Source organism: Sceloporus undulatus, unplaced genomic scaffold, assembly GCF_019175285.1.
Source record: "Sceloporus undulatus isolate JIND9_A2432 ecotype Alabama unplaced genomic scaffold, SceUnd_v1.1 scaffold_16, whole genome shotgun sequence".
Taxonomy (NCBI): Eukaryota; Metazoa; Chordata; class Lepidosauria; order Squamata; family Phrynosomatidae; genus Sceloporus; species Sceloporus undulatus.
The window spans coordinates 2168862-2188999 of NW_024802938.1; the positions used below are offsets into that span (position 1 = coordinate 2168862).

Here is a 20138-nt window from a genome sequence, read left to right on the forward strand (position 1 = left end):
CTCATTCGCCACTCGGCTGCTGGACTCTCTCGGACTGGTGATCAACAAAGAAAAGTCTCATTTCACTCCGTCCAGACAGGTCAAATTCATCGGAGCCATCCTCGATTCCGAAAGATGCTCCGCCTTCCTTCCTGCAGACCGCTTCCAGGCACTGGTTACATCGCTGAGACCCTGCATCTCCCACAGAAGAGTGAGGGCCAGGGACGTCCAGATTGCCCTGGGTCACATGGCATCAACGACCTTCATGACGCCGTGGTCAAGACTCCGTCTACGCCCGCTCCAGGCTTGGTTTCTGTCGGTCTTCTCTCCGATGGAGGATCCCCCGTCCAAATGGTTGACGATACCGAGGCCGGTAGCCGCCTCCCTGAATTGGTGGCTGGACGAGCACAACGTGCGCGCGGGGATGCCCTTTCATCAACCGCAACCGCAGGTGACGCTGACAACCGATGCTTCCCTAGAGGGCTGGGGCGCCCATCTGCTCGACCTAGTTGTCAAGGACAAATGGTCAGACTCGGACAGTCTCCTCCACATCAATGCCCTCGAGATGCTCGCGGTCGAAAAGGCCCTGAGAGCTTTCGAATCCGCCGTGACGGGCAGGGTGGTGCTCTTGAGAACGGACAACACCACCGTGATGTATTACATCAACAAACAAGATGGCACCAAGTCAAGGACCCTCCTCGAGATTACCCTGCGCATCTGGGACTGGTGCATACAGAGACAGGTCCTCCTTCAAGCGATCCACCTTCCAGGGGAGGACAACGACTTGGCAGACCGCCTCAGCAGATCGCCCTCGGTATGCCACGAATGGAGGCTCCATCCGGAGACGGTCGGCGTCTTGTTCGACATGTGGGGAACCCCCCAGATCGACCTCTTCGCTACCGAATGGAACAGCCACTGTCCCCAGTTCTGCTCCAGGAGGCCAATGACTGGATCCCTCGGAGATGCATTCGCCTTCCTGTGGTCGGGGGAGCTCCTTTATGCCTTTCCCCCCTTCCCTCTCATCATCAGGGTGCTCTCCAAGATGATGCTAGACCAGACCGACGCGATCCTGATCACACCATGGTGGCCAAGACAGCCGTGGTTCGCATCCCTCCTGCATCTCTCCAGAAGGTGTTTCGTTCGCCTCGAGCCCCGCCCGGACCTGCTGTCGATCCAGGACGGTCGAATTCTCCACCCCGACATCGAGAGCCTGCCGCTGGTAGCCTGGAGGATCCGGCCCTGACTGCCCTACCGGAGTCGGTGAGGACGGTGATCCTGGCTGCGAGGAAACCTTCTACCCAGCGGTCATACGCCCTGAAATGGAGGAGATTTTGCCTCTTCCTTGACCAAAAGGGCTTCTCTCCTGCACAGGTGTCCACTCCAGTGGTGCTGGAGTTTTTGATGGCGCTTTTAGATGAGGGACTGTCCCTCACATCCATCAAGTGCTACCTGTCTGCCATCTGTGCCAAATATCAGTTCGGGGGGAGGGTTTCTTTTTTCAAAGACCCCTTGGTGAAGGGGTTCTTGAAGGGTTGTGCTAACCTGTACCCTCCTGTGTCGGTACCCACGCCGGCTTGGAGTTTGGAGTCGGTACTGTCCGCTCTCCAATCCAAGCCCTTTGAACCGATGGCCACAGCGGACTTGAGACTATTGACTTGGAAAACCGCTTTCCTTGTGGCCATCACCTCTGCCCGCCGTGCGGGCGAACTCTGTGCTTTACGGAGGGACCAACCATTCCTGAGGTTCCACAAGGACAAAGTGGTCCTCCGTATGGACATTATCTTCTTGCCGAAGGTTGTGTCTGCTTTCCACATGTGCCAGGACATTGTTTTGCCCACTCTCGCATCCAACCCGACGTCGGATGAGGAGCGACGCCTACACTCTCTTGATGTCAGGAGAGCACTGGCCTTCTACCTGGACAGAACTGCTGCCTCCAGTCGGTCCGAGAGACTTTTCCAATGCTACTCGGAACCGAAGAAGGGGTTGCCCGTGACTGCGCAGAGATTCTCCAAATGGGTGGCTGGTACCATCCACCTCTGCTATGAATTGTTGGGCAAGCCCCTCCCTTGCAGGGTTCGGTCCCACTCCACAAGGGCTATGGCAGCATCCTCTGCATTTTTGTCTGGGATCCCTTTGGAGGATGTCTGTAAGGCTGCTGTCTGGTCCCAACCTCTCACTTTTATTAAGCATTACAGGTTGGACACCAGGGCCATCCGAGACGCAGCTTTCGGGAGGGCTGTGTTGGTGTCAGGGTTGCACTGATTGCCCTACTGAAGTTTTTTGTGTTATACAGTTTACACTGTTATACTGTTGAATGTTCATTTGCACAAGTCCTATGGGATCGGTCTTGCATGACCTCTGTCCCCTTCTCAGGTTTAGCAAAGTTACTGCTAGTTCATCTGTGCATGAACAAAAGACTGACGCTTTATGGTTCAAGGTGTTTATTTGTAATAAATATACCTTTGGTTTACCATAGCTTTGGTCTCAGGACACTCCCTCCGCCGCATACCTTAGCTTGTCAGTCTAAACCCATTTGTATGATTCGCAGAGACCACGAAGAAGAAGGACAGGTTGCTTACCTGTAACAGTATTTCTTCGAGTGGTCATCTGCGAATACATACAAATCCCACCCGTCCGTCCCCTCAGTGTCCTGCTCTCATTGGCTCTCTTTCCATCGCCTGCTTGGCGGAAAAATTGCGGAACTGGGGAAAGAGCGGGAAGGCAGGGGCCTTATAATGGGTGGGCGGAGTTACCGCCAAAAAGTTTCAAGATGTTGCAGAGTAAACTCTGCCCAGTGATTCCAGTAGGTTCCAAGCAGCACTGCGCAGGCGCAGTGAAACCCATTTGTATGTATTCGCAGATGACCACTCGAAGAAATACTGTTACAGGTAAGCAACCTGTCCATTCATGTTCTCTGCTGCCTCAGAGGGTAGAACAAGGTCTAATAGTTTGAAGTTACAGGAGGGGTAAATTATTATTATTATTATTATTATTAACCTTTATTTATAAAACACTGTAAATTTACACAGCGCTGTACATACAATCTTTTTAATTGGACGGTTCCCTGCCCTCAGGCTTACAATCTAAAAAGACACAACACAGAAGGAGAAGGGAGTGGTGGTGGGGAAGGGGCCTGTCTAGTAAGATAATACATATAAAATACATAGCAATACAGGAAATGATTGAATAAAACAGACAACAAAAGAACATCAAATAGCAAGTGAGAATTATGCAATGCCTGGGAACGCTTCTCTGAACAGGATGGTCTTCAGCTCCGTTTTGAAGCTGGTTAAAGAAGTGATGGCTCTTGATGGAACATTAGAAGGAACTTCTTGACAGTGAGAGTGGCTTGGCAGTGGAACTAATGGCTTGACAACACAACCAATTGAATTAGAGAGGTGGTGGGGTCTCCTCTGTATATCTTCAAAAAAAAAGCCCAGCTTGGGCAGTCCCTTTCAACTCTATGATTCTACAAGCTGTTAATAGCTAAACTAGATGTGATTCAGTGTTAAGTAGTAGTTTCTTCCAACTAGAAGAGCCCATAGAAACAACAAATGTGGTCATGCATCAAACATAAGTCATTCATTTGTGAAGTAACTATTGTTATCAGTGACTAAAGGCCATCCTATGTGTGACATTATGTTTCACTCTTGTGTACCTTCTTTTTAAATAATTGCTGCAGAAAAGCCTAATGTAAAAAGAAAAGAGGGATTTAGGTTTTTATCCCTGCTGCCGTCCTGATCAAACACTGACACACCCATGCCCTACTGCTCCCTTTGTCACTGTTTTGTAGTATTGAATTTGGTGGGAGAAATTCAGGAACAAAAGGGTTAATCACAGACACACACCAAGCAAATCTGACTATTCATCTAGCTATTTACTATTTTTAGAAAAGTGAGCATACCAGAATTAAAGATGTAGATAATGGTCATGTTTAGTTTGACCCCAGGTTTTTGTCATTCTTGGCTGTCTAGTTTAGTAAGGCAAATTAATACTGAATACCAGGACCATCATAAAATTAAAGTACAGTATCCGAAAACCAAAGGGAATATGTATCATGTGGAGGGGGTGGGGTGTGTATGTGTGAAGAACCATATCTTCCAATTATAGCAGACATTTTTAAAATGATGTTTACAGAGCAAAGGAAGACTCAGAAGAGTACATTGCAGCCCTTAAAGCATCACATCAGAAGGAATTAGAGAAAATTCTTTGTCAACATGCTGTGGAACATTCTACTTACAAAGTAGCCGAGTTAAATAGTAAAATTTCAACACAAGAGGTAAGCAGACAAGTTATCATCTCAGTCCTCCAGACTGGCAAGTTTTCTTATTTTGCAATGTTTTTGTACTGTAAACATTCCTTATTAATTTAGCCTGGTATCAAGTATGACATATGAAGAAAGCAAGCTAAAAATGTAAAAGGAGTAGAGTTCAATGAGAGAGTATACATCAACTCCTAATGAGAGATTACGAGTTCAGTAATTAAATGGCTGCACCTTGTTCCCTCACTGAGTTGTCAGACATTTTTACTATTTCAGTGACTTCATTTTTCCATTCCATGCACCATCTTTATTCTCCTTTGCCCTCCTAAGCTATTATGGTTTACATGCTGTACTGAAGGACAATTTTATAATAGATAACATGTTGAGATTAACAAGCAGGGGTGTTTATCTTTTTTAAAAAAGAAAAACATTGAGGGGCTTGCTTTTCTATCTTTAAAGCAGTCTCCTTACCTTTTCCATAATGTATCTATTTCTGTGTTGAATTGTGACCATAAATATAAAGAGAGTCTGTTGCTCAGTCTCGGTGCCCATACTTTATGAATTTACCATAGTCACAACTGGAAATTCCTGGCATCTGCCGTTCATACAATGGCAGAAGGCAGAAAGAGGAAGGATGGCTGCCTAACTCTAAGGGGACTGCTGCACATCATCAGAATTATCAAAAACTGAGATATTGTCTGCCATTGGTAGTCATGTAGCAAAAGGATTCTGGGAGGTGTGGTCTAAAAATAGTAGCTTTTCCAAACTCTGGAATAATCCAAAAGAAACATGACATCTAAACAGAAAACTTTGTGTTCTTACAGCTGATCCTGCATGGTTACTCACATGTAAATTCCAGTGTTTTCCTGCAGTGTGAGGAGGCAATCCTTCATGCTGGGTTTCACTTCATGCTGGGTTTCTCCCTCATGCTTCACAGACTAGGCTTCAACCTGTCAATCAGCGTTACCACCTAAAGAGGTAGTATCATAGGTTTGTGCATTTGGGAACCATGACATTTGGTTCCCAAATGCTGGCTTCAGGTGACTTAAAGTTTTTTTCCCCAGTATACGGGAGGGAGAAGCTCCAGACTTTGGTCAGGCCAGTGGTGAATCAGTCATCGGCATACCTGATGGTAACAGCCAAACTGTTGAGTTGGATGGTGGCTTGTTTGAACTAATTTCTTTGGGTAAAATTCCAGCTAAAGGATCTCCAGTGATTCCTTCTGCCATCCCAGAATGAGATTGTGCAGAAGCAGCACCTGAGACTAAGTCTTCCCTCCATAGTGAAATGGTCTCAGCATTGGTGATTTTAAAAGATGTTGTCATGAGGGTGCCCATTCAGGATCTGAAGAGAATGATAGTTATGATCATTGCCACTTTCCTGGGTTGGTAGCACACTGCAGTAGGTAGATGTTGCAGGATCTGTGGCCACCCAGTTAGAGGATACAGTGTGAACTGGCTGGTGCTTTGGTCTGTTTGGCACTTCTCAGTCTGCAGTTGGAGGTTCAGAGCAAGCAAGTGTTGATCTGGATGGACAACATGACCACCAATGCCCACATAAACAGGCAAAGGGAATGCAATCCCAGTCCCTGTTGCAAGAGATAATGTCCTTATTGTTCTGCAGGGAGACTCACCCTTTTTCTATCAGAGAGGAATATCTAATGCACCAACTGAATTGTCAGGCTGATTGCCTGAGCAGGAAGAGTCTAGACCAGGGAGAATGGACCCTGAACCTTTTACTTCTCAAGATAGTCACAAACTGCCTCTGTTTGTATCAAGATTTTGGATGGAGGGAGCATTGGCCAAGGGTGTTGTGCTGCGTCTTTCCTCCAGTAGTGATGTTGTTCAAGGTGTTACAAAAATTAAGAATGAGGAGAGCAGAGGTGATATTGCTAGTACCCAGGTGGCCCTGTCAGCCTTGATTTTCTGAAAGAGCTACATGCAGGTTCAGGAGAGTTGGCCTGTTCCACTGTAGCTAGACCAGCATCAAAAAGGTCTGTTACATCCTGACCCAGACTGGTTACAATCTCAAGTCTCGTGGTGGGTACAACATTTCAGCATACAAAACACAATTTAAAAAGGGAAACACATAAAACCAACAGTTAAAATGCAATACTATAAAACCATTAAAATACAGTTATATAATACAGTCTTAAAATATAACAATTAAAAGTCCTGATTTAAAATTAACTGGGTAAGCCTGTCGGAAGAGTGTTTTAGTTCTGTTTTAAAAGCATTCAGCATTTTCGGCTGTCATATCTCTTCCAGCAGGTCATTCTACAGTCTGGGGGCAGCAGATTGTTTTGCCATTTTTGTGTCCAGAGCCCAAAACACCACAAGAGAAAGAATGGCACAGATTAGATGTGTACAGGGCTTTTAAGTTCTATTTAAAATTAAGGAGATTCACAAATTGGACTATCTCTTTTCAAGAGATTAATGTCCAATGGGTATCTTCTTCCATCTTGTGTTGTTGGCTGAATTGACTTAGAGTCATAGTTCTTTATCAGTTCCAGAAGGGATTCAGGCACACTCCACTCATGGTGTTGCTACTTCTGCAGCCTTGAGTATGGCAGCTTTTTTGTTAGATATTTGTAAGGCAACCACTTGGGCTTCCCCATCATCTTTTGTCAGACACAACAAGATAGACACGTTTCCTTCCATGGATGCATCTTTTGGTAGGCAGGTTTGCAACATGTTGTGTCATTGTGATTTGGAAATTGCCCACCCACATAGTAAGTTGACTGCTTGTGTAAGTCCCAGCATGAAGGATTGCCTCATCATGCTTCAGGAAAACAGAACATTTCTACTCACTGTGAAAGTTCCTTTTCTACGGTTGTGAGGTGGGAAGGATTGGTGGAGGTCTTGTTTGTTTTGGGCCACTGGCAGTATGTGTTTTGTTGTTTGGAGCTTTGTCACACAATCACTGGGGAAGTGGGGACTGGCCCTCCCTCTTGGAGTAGTAAGGTTGATTGACATGCCAAAGCCCTGCCTGTGAAGCACAAGGGAACCAGACCCTGCATGAAGGCTTTCCTCTCCACAACTGCAGAAAAGGACTACCTTCACAGTGAGTACCAATATTCTGATCTTAATGCAGCTCTAGTCAACAGAAGTTCAAGCTATAAAAACTAGACGTCCCACACTTTCCCATATAATATTTTCTGCTTAAAATTTAAAATCATTTAATAATTGAGAATGTTTAATCTTACTATAGATTTTTATAAAACATCTTCAGCAGCAAGTTCATGAGTTCCGGAGAGATCAAGAAGCCCTTGTAATCTCACAAAAAAGAGAGGAAATTCTTCAAAAAGAGGTAAAAGAACATTTAAATAACTTTTTAATTTTAGATGGTATTTTAAAACTACAGCAATGTTATTTTGGACACACCTAGTTAATAAAAGTGTTTTATACAGTAGATCATGATTTATTGAATCACCCAAAACTGTGATGCATCTACTCTGCTTTCTTTCTGTTCTCTTTACATTGCATGCTCACTATGGTACTAACAATGTATAATAGTAAAAACTAGACTTTTCCATTGCATCTGAAAATAGGAACATTTGTGTCAATCATGCACTCCAAATTGCAGTACAAAATCAGGATTTGATTCTGGGTTTGTACTGCAATTGGACTCAGAAATTAAACCACAATTTTGGATTTGAAGAAATAATGGGGGGAGGGGATTATTTTAAAGTAACCATAATAAGCTGAAGGTGGCAAGAGAAGGAAAACAGATTTCTGGTTTAATAACTTGAATTTTTTGTGCGTGTCTTGTAAAATGATTTTAGGGCCCTTGCCCTTGGGTTATGAATTTAGGATTATGAAGGATTTATGGAATTAATATTTGAACCTGAGCTTTGTAACATTATGCTCCAAGCAAAGACAGGATGAGGAGGCAAACCTAAGCACACTTGCTAGGGAGAAAGCCAGTTTGAAAACAGTGAGGTTCATGTATGAGTGAACATGCATAGAGTTTCCCAAAAAGAAAAAGAAGAAAAAGACAGATATTGTTTTGGGTTATGTTCAACCTCATGTATCTATTTATATACATCTGAAACTGTTTGGTATTTTCCATGTTTTAGCATGCTTTAAATGTTAAATCTCCTCAGCAACTCCTAAGCAAGTAAAGAGGTTGTTTCTTTTGTGCAATTATAAAATCATAGATGCTCCACATTTGTTTTCTTCTTTTAAAAATATACCCATATTTCCAAACTAACTATTTTGAGTTTTTACTAATCTATGAGAACGGGTTCTATGAGCCATTAGATAGCAAGGCCAGGGCTTTGGGAATGTGACATGCCCAGCTTTGTGGCTTTCTTCCCTTCTTCTTGTTTAGTCTCTCATCTCCCACATCTTTTTGTATTCTTTTAAAAGACAGTGATTTCTTGGCTGAAATATTACATGCATACTTTAGATTCTCTATCTACATATGTGATTCATGATACAGTTCCTAGGAATGTACTGTTTCAGGCGCAGGTGTGGGGTTGTGTGTTGGAATGCTTACTCAGTTCAAAAATTTCCTGCATGCAGAAAACTATCATTATGGGTATTACACCAAGCATATGGGCTTTTTTGCACATTGCAGAAAGAAGCATTCATTTCCATCGGCAACACTCTTGGGGCTGTGCAACAACAGCTGGGGGCACTTGTGGGTATACCTTTGTTTCCTCAGCCCCCTGTCAGGACAGGCAATCAGCCAAGCACATTCCAAGCATCCAGGTAGGAAGGAAACGCCTCACACCAGATGCTCATGAGCAGTCTCTTGGTTCTTCTAGTACATAAAGATACTATTTTAACTTTTCTCTTTGATTGGGGAGAGTTGTAGTTCAATGAACAATTTTTAACTTGAGAGATATCTTCTCAGATAATGTCACAATTTCTCATTTTAGATGGCAAAACTGTTAGAAGAACTCGGAGAGGCTAGAGAAAGGCAGACCCCTGAGATGAAACACTTTGTGTGCCTGGAAAGAAAGATCAAACAATTGGAAACCCGATATGAACAAAGAGAGCAAGAACTTCAGCAGGTAAAGAAAATAACAAATTAATATCTGAAAAAGTCAATGTTACGAATTTTTACAAGCTTTGTGCAAGCTGGCTGCTATAGCAACCATCCTGTACTAGAAATAAACACTCTCTCTCCAGAATTAAAAGCTGTTATAAAGGTGTTATCAACATGCAGGTATAGTTGAATTAATTTATGCACTGAATGACAGCTCATGGTAAGTACTAAGATTGTAACAAAGTGAAGACTAGCATCAAAATTGAACCTTATATTTCCCTTTGCAGTGAGAGACAAGTGATCCTTTCAAGTGTAGTCTTGCTGTAGTTCCCATTTCCCTGGTTCTAGATCTGTTCCATCCCAGTTGCATACCAGATTGTAATACAGATTTCTGTTAATATTTAAAAACTAATTTTTCTTAGATCTTATAAATGCACAAATTTCCAAGTGGTTTCCCATTACCATATGTTGCTTAACACATTATTCAAAAGCTTGCAAACTTAAAAAACAATTTTCAAAGGCAAACTGCATTCTGATTGAAGCATTTCCATTGAAATGAAAATTGAAATACTAACTGAATAAATTCACCATACTTTCCTATTTGTAATATAGTGCATACATAGATTCATATTTCGCTCCAAGGAAGTTTCCTGTAAAGGCAGGGGTCTGGTGCTAATAGTCTGGATTTTACAAGTAGAGAAGTATGATGGAAAAGGATAGTTTTATTTCCAAACAGAAGTTAGCCTAGATGACCTTCTAGTCCCTTGATTCTTTGATTGCATATTAATATTTCAAGAATTGAGTGGACAGTCTCCAGCACAAGACTCCTGAAGCGACTGTACTGATTACTAAAAATGGTCACATCTAAGTCCCTTTTCAGACATGGTATAGAGAGGCAGTTCTCTTGCTCTTTCTCTCCACTTCCCTATTCTGAGATCATTTCTGAGGAGTGAAGTATAAATTCAATAGATAGATAGATAGATATTATTCCTGATCCTGCTTACTAGAGAGAAGAGCAGAAGGTAATGCCAAACATGAAGGTCTGACTATTCTGAGCTGTTGAACGAAGGAAAAAGCAGGTGCATTCCATTTGAGAGCACACCCTCATTTCTTCCCCCTAACTGAGATGAGATGACCTGCTTTTATGTGGTCTCAATCATCTCCCTCCTGTCTCCAGTAGTATGGGACAGCAACATGCGCCCTTCCAGCAGTTGCCAGACAATGGCAGGACATGAAACTGCATGGGCAGAATTACGCGCACATGTAGGATCTCCACGATTTAATCAGTAGCTGAGCTGAGTTCACATTCAGAACTCAGGACAGTAACACTGAGGTTGTGTAGGATGTTTCTTCTATGCCTTTTCTTTGTTACTGAAGTAGTAGCCTATTGTCTGCCACCTTTAAAAAAAAAAACCTTGCCAGTGTATCTCTTTTAACTGTTGTATAAATAGTTCACTCTTAGAACCTAGCAATGCATTCTTGGGATGGGTAGACAAGCAATTCACTGCTCTGACCATACCCACAAATCGTGAAAAGATTGCTAATAGAGCTTTCTCCTGCCCCCTTCTGCAACTGTTAATAAGCTGACCTCACAACTGAATTGTATCCACTCCCCCAACCCAGCCATGAAACCTAGGTGCCCTTGGGCAAATCACATGCTCTCAGCCTGAGGGGAAGGCAACGGTAAACTTCCTCTGAACAAATCTTGCCAAGAAACCCCCATGATAGATTTGCCTTAGGATTGCCATAATTCTCAGCACCACTTCATTTGTTTCAGCTGAGATGGCTCCCTGCACTTCCAGTATCCGTTGAGCATACTTGACCAGTAACTCCTATTCACACATGATAAGCTTTTTGATTGATTGATTGAAATTTTATTTATATACCGCCGTTCCTATGATCATGGCGGTTTACAAAGCTACACTGGGATTCACATTTTCCCCCTTATAAAGCATTTTCCTTACATGAAATGTGTAAACTAACAACTGGCCATAAACTAGTCCCGGTAAATCCATATTTAAGTATATGTCTGCTTATGGAACCTCCAACACCCTTCTCTCTGGCTCCAATAATTAAAAAAAAAAACACCAAGCATGGAAAACATTCTTACAGGTGATTTAATAACAAAGTTGAAATTTTGAATTAGGAATTGGTTTTTAATCTTATATCAACAAATGTGTTTAGAAATCAATATAATCTTTTCCCATAGGTAATACAGGAAACACGGCATATTGCAGAAGTAGAACAAATCCAGGAAATTGAAAAATGGAGAAAGCTAGCATTGCTGAAAAATCAAGAGCTCGAGAAATTTCGCATTGAGCTAGATTCAATGTTGGATGTTCTACGGCAGCTCCAGAAACAAGGCGTCATCATTCCAGTTAGTTCTTCAAACATGCCAGAAAGTTACTGGAAGATCTGAACATAAGTTGATCAAGGAAAGTTAATAAGGATGAAAATAAATAAGCTTGAAAACAATCCCAGAAAGTAACTAGTTTCACTTTTTAGGAACTCTGTCCACGTTTCTGTTGTATAAATTAATCTCATCTGCTTGTATTATATATATATATATTAAATAATATTGAATAAAAGTTTGTATATCGATGCTGATTTTTTTCCCTTCAAGTCTAATTGTTAGAAAAATTCTGTGCATTTCATTGAATGGTCTTAAAAGATTTTGGTCTACCATAGTAAATTAATTGCCACATTTTTGTCCATACAAAGACTGCAAAGAAGCTGGGATGATGTGAAAAAGTATATTCAAACTGAAGTAGAGATGTTTTCAATTTCATGAGGGTCAGTCTTCTTCCTATCCACACTGGCTTCAGGATTCTGGAAGTTGTCAGCCATAAAAAGCATCCATGCTTTATCTCCCCCCCCCCCCCCCCCCCCCCAAAAAAACTCTGATAGGTATCCTTTTCTTTAGCTAGGCTTCAACTTCTTTTGTGTATGAGCACATCTTCAAGTCAGCTGTCAGCTTACAGCGACCCCATTTCACAGTTTCCTTAGGCAAAGCATAGTCAGAGGTAGTTTTGCTAGTTCCTTTGTCCAAAATTTAGCCTACAACATGTATTCCTTGGCACTTAGCTTCTGAGATCAGATAGGATCTGGTGTATTCAGGGTACTTAGTCCCAGGAGAGCCCTTTTCCAAGGTTTTTTCTTCAGTTAATAGTCCATAACTAACAGAAATGACATATGGACACATATAGTCCAACTATAGTTAAACCACACACACACACACCACCTATTACTCATGACATTACTTTAGGTTTATCAGTATACCAGAGTAGTGTGTGTGCCACCTACGTGAATGTTCAGTAAACCAAAATGTGGGTCCTAATCCCACAGAGAAATGACAGTTGTGCCATTTGTATAGAAAACAATGCTCTATTACTTTAACAAGGCAGCAGCTGATTTCTATATGAAGTTGATGCAGTTTGTCAAAATGAAGGCAAATAGAGTTGCAGGCATGTTAAAGACAAATATTTAACCAGATGATTGTTCAACAGCTATAACATTCCTTGGAAGTGAGCTAAGGAAAGATTCCAAATGACATTGGATATAATACTTGTCTACCTTTATGGAAGGTGGTTAAAATAGGACAAGTATGCTCCAGTGGAAAGATTTTGTTCTAGATAAGTGATGTTGTCAGTTGTAAAAATACTGGGTGCATTTATCAACACTGTGACAATCTGAGCCTACATAGAATAAGGAACCCGTACAAGGATCTGTCTTGACTCCAGAAATCTTTGAATTAATGGAAAGCCAGCACCTGTACAAGTGAGTTTTACTGATGATGATATAAAAATCAACAAATGACAACACATTACATAATACTTAGAATAACTGTATCTCACTTTGCCTCACATCTTCCAATCCAGGCTCTCAGACGATATATTTTAAAATTCAGGAGCATGTTCATAGAACTATAGAATAATAGAGATGAAAGAGACCGCAAGGGCCATCCATTCCAACCCCCTGCCATGCAGGAAATCCAAATCAAAGCATCCCCGACAGATGGCCATCCAGCCTCTGTTTAAAGACCTCCAAGGAGGGAGATTCCACTACATTCCGAGGGAGTGTGTTCCACTGTCGAACAGATCTTACTGTCAGGAAGGTCTTCCTAATGTTGAGGTGAAATCTCTTTTCCTTCAGCTTGCATCCATTGCTCCAGGTCCTGTTCTCTGGAACAGCAGAAAACAAGCTTGCTCCCTCCTCAATATGACATCCCTTCAAGTATTTAAACAGGGCTATCATATCACCTCTTAACCTTCTCTTCTCCAGGCTAAACATCCCCAGCTCCCTAAGTCATTCCTCGTAGGACGGCTTCCAGACCCTTCACCATTTTAATTGCTCTTCTTTGGACACGCTCCAGTTTCTCAACATCCTTTTTAAATTGTGGTCTCCAGAACTGGACACAATATTCCAGGTGGGGCCTGACCAAAGTAGAATACAGTGGCACTACTACTTTTCTTGATCTAGACACTATACTTTTATTGATGCAGCCTAAAATTGCATTGGCCTTTTTAGCTGCCACATCACACTGTTGACTCATGTTCAACTTGTGGTCTATTTGGACTCCCAGATCCCTTTCACATGTAGTTCATTCAGCCAGGTGTCGCCCAACATATCTGTGCATTTCATTTTTCTGCCGTAAGTGCAATACTTTACATTTCTCCATGTTGAATTTCATTCTGTTAGCTCTGGCCCAGCTTTCTAGTCTGTTCAGGTCATTTTGAATCTTGATCCTGTCCTCTGGAGTATTAGCTACTCCTCCTAATTTGGTCTCATCTGCAAATTTGATAAGTATGCCCCCAATTTTGTCCTCCAAGTCATTGATAAAGATGTTGAATAGTACTGGGCCCAGGACAGAGCCCTATGGGACCCCACTGGTCACTTCTCTCCACAGTGAAAAGGCACCATTGTTGAACACCCTTTGGCTTCCGTCAGTCAACCAATTACAAATCCATGTAACAGTTGCCTTATCTAGCCTCTCTCATTTCATATATAAAAGCCAGTATTAATCACATTCTGAAAAACAGCTCCAAATATTCTTTATGAAGCCCATAACCACATCCAAAATTGAACACACAAGTGCCTTATATGCTCAAGGGCACTGCATGCATAGTTCCACTTTCACAACCTTGAACTGAATATAGAAAAATGCACATTTTAAAAAATGTCTCACTGCAGCAACTGCCATAGTAATTCAAAGTCCAAGTAGTTGTTTTCTGAACACTTAAGTACAAAGCAATTGTAAAAATCTCACTCTTGTGCTAAGCTTTTTTATTATTTATTTTTAATCAACAATTTGCCTGGCACATATTGAGCCAAACAAAAATGTCAGGGGAATAATTTTTACTTAGAAGATAGTTTTAAAAAACAAAACACATGCAACACACTGAAACCTATCAGCACATCACTTCATTGCTCCATTTACCTGTTCAGTAGAAGAAAGATAGCAACTAAAACAAGTTCACATATGAGAACAGTGAGTGGGTCTGAATGTTAGAATGAACACCATCTATGATTTGGCACTTCAAAAAACAATGGCCAACTTTTTTTCCAGACAAATTTGCACCACGTCTTGAGGACAAAATCCAAAGAAAGATTTGGAAAGCCAAACATTCAGATCGACTAAGTTTGTTTTTATGAAATAAATGCAACAAATATTTTTGATTTCTTGGCAAAACCGGGGGGGGGGGGAGATTGCAGGCACAGTCGCCTCTTTTCTGAAGAAATCCCAAATTTCAGGTGATTAGCTCAGGGACCTTTGTACAAGAGCAGCCTTCCATCACCCTAGATTCCTTATTACAGTAATCATTTTCCTGGACATGACAGACATACAAAACAGCACTGACATGTCACTGAGGAATACATTAGTAAAGTTTCAGCAGGATAGGTGCAGAGGTTTGTAGATGCAGGGACCCACAAAATTGGAGGGGGGCGGTTGGTTGTTTGGGGGCAATGAGGGTGCAAGGTGAGAATGATGTGTTTCTTAATCCCTCTCCCCATTTAGTTCATTTGTGACTACAGAATCTTTTAGCTGAAGCATAAGATGAGAAGTCAAAGGCTTTCACCCTCTGAAGATGCCAGCCACAGATCCAGGCAAAACATCAGGAATAAACCCTTCCAGAACATGGCCTCATAGCCCAGAAAACCCATAGAAAATCATAAGATGATAGCTGAAGATGAAACATGTTCTATTAATATAGATCCCAGATGGTATGATACGATAACAGAAGGAATCCCAGCTTTAAAAAGAGTAGGTGGGTAGCTTGGTCAGTGGTGGATTGACTGACTGATTTTCAAGTTTCAAGATTCATGTTTCTTCAGTCAAGAATTTGATGGGAACAATGACTAACTGGTTTGCTCTCTAAAATTATAGGTGGCTCAGAAATCAGCAAGTCATCTTCCAGAGAGGAATTCTGGTCAGTGTTCACAAAGTTGGGGATGTTGAACTTGGTGTGGCAATGCAGCTCCTCTTCCAGTCTCACCCTATTATGAATTACTTCCTGGAAGTGGATGTTACTGTCTGTAACTGGCACTTTATGGCATGGTTTTGCTTTGTCCACCTTCTCAAACTCATTAATGTAGCAATTGAAGAGCAACCTGGATTCTTCAGCAGCTTGCTGAGAAAAAATCCTGTCAGAATCCAGCGGTCGCCCAAAATCAGCCACAAAGTTGTTCATGCAAAACCTTTTCTCAGCAGAGTCTGTATTCCTAGAAAGCAAAAAGAGATGAATTGTGGGTAAGAAATGAGGTAGAAGCCACATCTTCATTAATCCTTAGTTATGGACATATCCAAAATATTTGCTTACCTACATGTCTAAATGAGAGATTGTTGATTTGCAATTAATCCAATGAATTCAGTGGGATTTGTCACAAGTGAACATAGGTTTGCCTCCTAATCCTTAAATTCAGTTGTCAGTCTGAGCTAGAATAGATACTTGTATAAACTGCATTCAATCAGTGGATTTACAGCTGGGACTAGCAGCCATGTTAAGTCAGAATTCTACATCCACATAATTGAGAACAAATGCTACTGATCTCAAGATTAACATTAAAAGCTGCTTTATGCAGAGTCAACTCATTTGTCCATTTAGAACATTATCTACAATGACCAGCAGCAACTCTCTGGTGTTTCAGATAAGGCTTAAGCCTACTTGAAGGTACCAGTTGATCTGATATTCTGCATGCAGTCTATGAGTGATGTAGACTTGAGTTAACTAACTCAAGTTGTTTCAATTGCTCAACTTGGCAATAAATGATGCACTGACTTGACTCGAGGTTTGTCTATTGTTAGCAATTTGCTGGCCTAACTTCATCCAGAAACAGCAAACACATTAGGCAATAGGCTTGAGGCAGGGCTTGAGGAGCAGCTGTCCTGTGGGCACATTGGAGGATCCTTCCACCTCAAGCCTGTTGCCTAACATATTTGCTGCTCCCCTCCTAGAATTTTTTCCCCTAACTCCCAGGCTTGAAACTTGACTTGAGACATGACCTTAAAGTACCTTGCAAGGACTTGAGACTTGAAAGTAGAGATTTGAGACTTGAGACTTGGAGTAAAAAACTTGAATACTGCAACTTACTGGGCCATGACCTGCACCAGTGGTAGCAATAGAGCTCTCCAGATTTTTTTTTGTGGGTTTTTTTTGGGCTATGTGGCCATGTTCTAGCAGAGTTTCTTTCTGACGTTTCGCCAGCATCTGTGGCTGGCATCTGAAACTCTGCTAGAACATGGCCACATAGCCCGAAAAAACCCACGAAAAACTATGGATGCCAGCAATGAAAGCCTTCGACTTTATATTGGGGCTCTCCAGATGTTGAACTGCAACTCTCAGTTGTACTCAGTGAAGGTCTGGAAGGGTGACTGCTGTTCCTCTTTCCCAGCTGTGCAACTGGAGCTGGCTGACACTTGGGAATTCCTGCCCCTGGTCACTGATTGGCCATAGGGTGCACCTGGTGCCTTCATGCTGCAGGTATATGGCAGCAACAGAAGCCCAGCAGAACTACACTGGCAGAGATTTCCACCCTTCCAGTGGAATTGTCTCTGGGCCCTACAGATCCTACGATAATTGAATATTGCAAAAGCAATCACAATTTAAGTCCCAATATAGTTTTTTAAAAAAAACAATACAACAAATTATATATTAAATTTAACACATCACTGTCCCCAAAGTTCCAAGCATCCAATGAGGGCTCAGTGCCAGACCTGACTGCCAGACTTTTCTGCCTGTGCTGGTCAACTCTACTGCAACATTTGGATGTAAATCTTAAAGCCTTCAGTAAAAGATACAAAACAGGTGATAAGGCAACATAGAAATTCCACTACAACTTGAGTCTCCCTTATGTTAGGGACCAGAAGTGTTTTGGATTTCAGAGTTTTTTGGATATTGGAATATTTGCATATACATAATGAGATATCTTGGAGATGGGACTCAGGTCTAAACATGAAATTTATGTTTCATTTACATCTTATACATATAGCCTGAATCTAATTTTATACACAACATTTTTTTTTAAATTGTGTACATGAAACAATGCTTCTGAAAGCAAAGACATAATTATCTCAGCCACTCATGTAAACAATTTTGGAATATTTTGGATTTCAGAATTCTGGATAAGGGAGACTCAACCTGTGTAAGCAATTTACCATTCTATCCTTAATATTAATTGAAAATACCACTACCTTATACAAGATGAAAAGGGCTTACTCCTCGTCACTGGTAACTACAGCTCATTTCCTCTCTAGTTTCCCTCTTCCAGCAAGTACAGTCCTTTCCTTAGGGTTTCCTTAGGGTTTCCCCACCCATTGGGCCAAACCTATTACTTGGGTTACACCAGGTAGGCTTTGACTCTAGTCCACATAATTAATAGTGAGCAGTGCTGGGTGTTGCAGCCAAATAACATCTGGAGAGCTACAGAATTACCACCCTGTCCTGAACCAATAAGATCAATTTAAAAAGGTACTGATTGTTCAGCAATTTGAGCTTCTAGTAACCACCAATAGTACTTACTCTTGGTGTGGTGCTCCTGTCTTTGTTAAGAGGGTCAGTACAAAAAACATGAAAATGACAAAGACGGCAAGGCCAACCCAAAATCCAATCACAATGGAATCTGTAAAAGAAGCAGTGAGGTTAATTTTTTGAGGGTGGGGAACAAATTTTCATTAATATGAACATGGGGTCAGGGGAGTCATACTGAATCTCAATAAGGGCAGATCTTGCTCAAGCCCTGCATGCAACACACAGGAGGACCTTCATAGTTGTGGTCTAATTTTGTGCACTCTATGGCTGATTATGTATAATTTTAGGGAGCCCAACCCAGCAAAGACTATCTTTGTGCAGAAACATTTCTACCCTCTTCTCTCTGAGCTCTGCTCAGGTCTTTCAGACTCAGGACTGTAGCTTCAGTATTCAGTGGCTATTTATATATAACATCATGTGCATATTCACCCACAAAATATTGGTTTGTATTTTAGGTTTTGACTTAAGACTAACCAAAGAATGCAATATCTGAAAAATGTTGTTGTTAATTGCCATCAAGTCAACTTGACTTATAGCAACCCCAAAAATGAGAGACCTCCCAAGTTGCTCTATCATCAGCAGCTCTACTCAGGTCCTCCATGGATGATTATGCATAACTTTAGGGAGCCCAACCCAGCAAAGACTATTTTTGTGCAGAAACATTTCTACATTCAGTCACCCTTGTGGACACTGATGCATGTATGCCTATATAAGTAGCACCCACACATGTATGAGAATCACACGCTAACCATGCATCTGGAAAGAGAAATGGACCAAAGGGGTCTGACTTCTTTTCCCCATCATCTTAACCCATAAAAGATTATCAAGTTAATGGTGACAGTTTGCAAAATTTTAAAAAGTTACTGTTTTGGCCTACAACTCCCAGAATCCCACACAAGTACATGCAGGCCAGACTGGTGAGCTCTAAATACTGCTGTGTGTTATGATCTCTGGATTGGAATCTAGACTTAATGCTTTTACTGATAATACCAAAAAGATGTTAGTAAGAGTAAAAGGACAAATAATACTACTCAGTGGTGTGGTTTTTTTTTAATCCACTAGTATTTAATCCAATAGTATTTGTCTCTTTATGTATTTTCCATGGTTCCCCCCCAATATGCCAGTGGCTAAATTGGGCACTAGCGGGACATGCAAACTCAAAAGGAGGGGAAGTACACACAAGGAAGATACTACAAAGCTACTCTTTGTTAGTAGATTTTGAAATGAGAAAAGGAGGAATGATGACAGCATGGTATAGAAAGCAGTCTATAATTAAATTTTGTTGTTTCTTCATTATATTTGCTCCCACCTGGACATTTTGCATACAACTACAGCAAACCAATTCCACTTGGAAAGATTATGCTTTGAAATAGACAACATCCAGATAAGACTTACACTTATGAGCCTTGAGATCTTCAAAGGAAACTGGCTCATATTCATAATATTCATACTCCCAAGTGTAATCAGAGTTAGACAATAAAGCATGTTGGGATGTTCTGTTGGAAATAAACCGAGGTCCAGCCATCTCCAGCCTGTCAATAATAAATGTGAAAACAACAACCTTTAGCAGGAAAAAGTGGGCCCAATCCAAACCAAGTGATCTGCCCACCCACCATCTGTCCACACACTATCTCCTGCTCTGCACTGCCATCTGACCAGCAACAATCCTTTTCACGCACCCTCCTTTTTCCAACTTTATGTTCCCACTCTTTCTGAGAACAAGCCTAAAATCAAACATGAACATGAAGCCATGCCAAAGTTAATTTCATCCTCAACCTGAGGTGATGTTGACTGATTTTGGACATACAAAAGTTACACAATACAGTGCAAGTAGCTGTTCCTTTTATTATAAACCCCTGAGTTAGATTTCTGTATTT

The 20138-nt window shown here is 41.5% G+C and overlaps 2 protein-coding genes across 3 annotated transcripts in view; one reads left to right on the forward strand and one right to left on the reverse strand.

The window, feature by feature from the left end:
- The window catches only part of LOC121917394, a 76710-nt gene extending 64930 nt beyond the window's left edge, over positions 1–11780 (forward strand). Inside the window, exons 26-31 of the mRNA XM_042443337.1 lie at positions 80–903; positions 1009–1110; positions 4115–4258; positions 7451–7549; positions 9126–9260; positions 11445–11780. Coding sequence (XP_042299271.1) covers positions 80–903; positions 1009–1110; positions 4115–4258; positions 7451–7549; positions 9126–9260; positions 11445–11654 — 1514 coding nt within the window. The 3' untranslated portion in view covers positions 11655–11780. The remainder of the gene's footprint in view (positions 1–79; positions 904–1008; positions 1111–4114; positions 4259–7450; positions 7550–9125; positions 9261–11444) is intronic.
- Positions 11781–14582: 2802 nt separating this feature from the next.
- Positions 14583–20138, reverse strand: part of LOC121917374 (melanocortin-2 receptor accessory protein 2-like) — a 41839-nt gene continuing 36283 nt past the window's right edge. For both annotated transcript variants that reach the window (XM_042443294.1, XM_042443295.1), the window contains 3 exons: positions 19657–19793; positions 18253–18352; positions 14583–15955 (listed from right to left, as the gene is read on the reverse strand). In XM_042443294.1, coding sequence (XP_042299228.1) covers positions 15565–15955; positions 18253–18352; positions 19657–19786 — 621 coding nt within the window. In that variant the 5' untranslated portion in view covers positions 19787–19793 and the 3' untranslated portion in view covers positions 14583–15564. The remainder of the gene's footprint in view (positions 15956–18252; positions 18353–19656; positions 19794–20138) is intronic.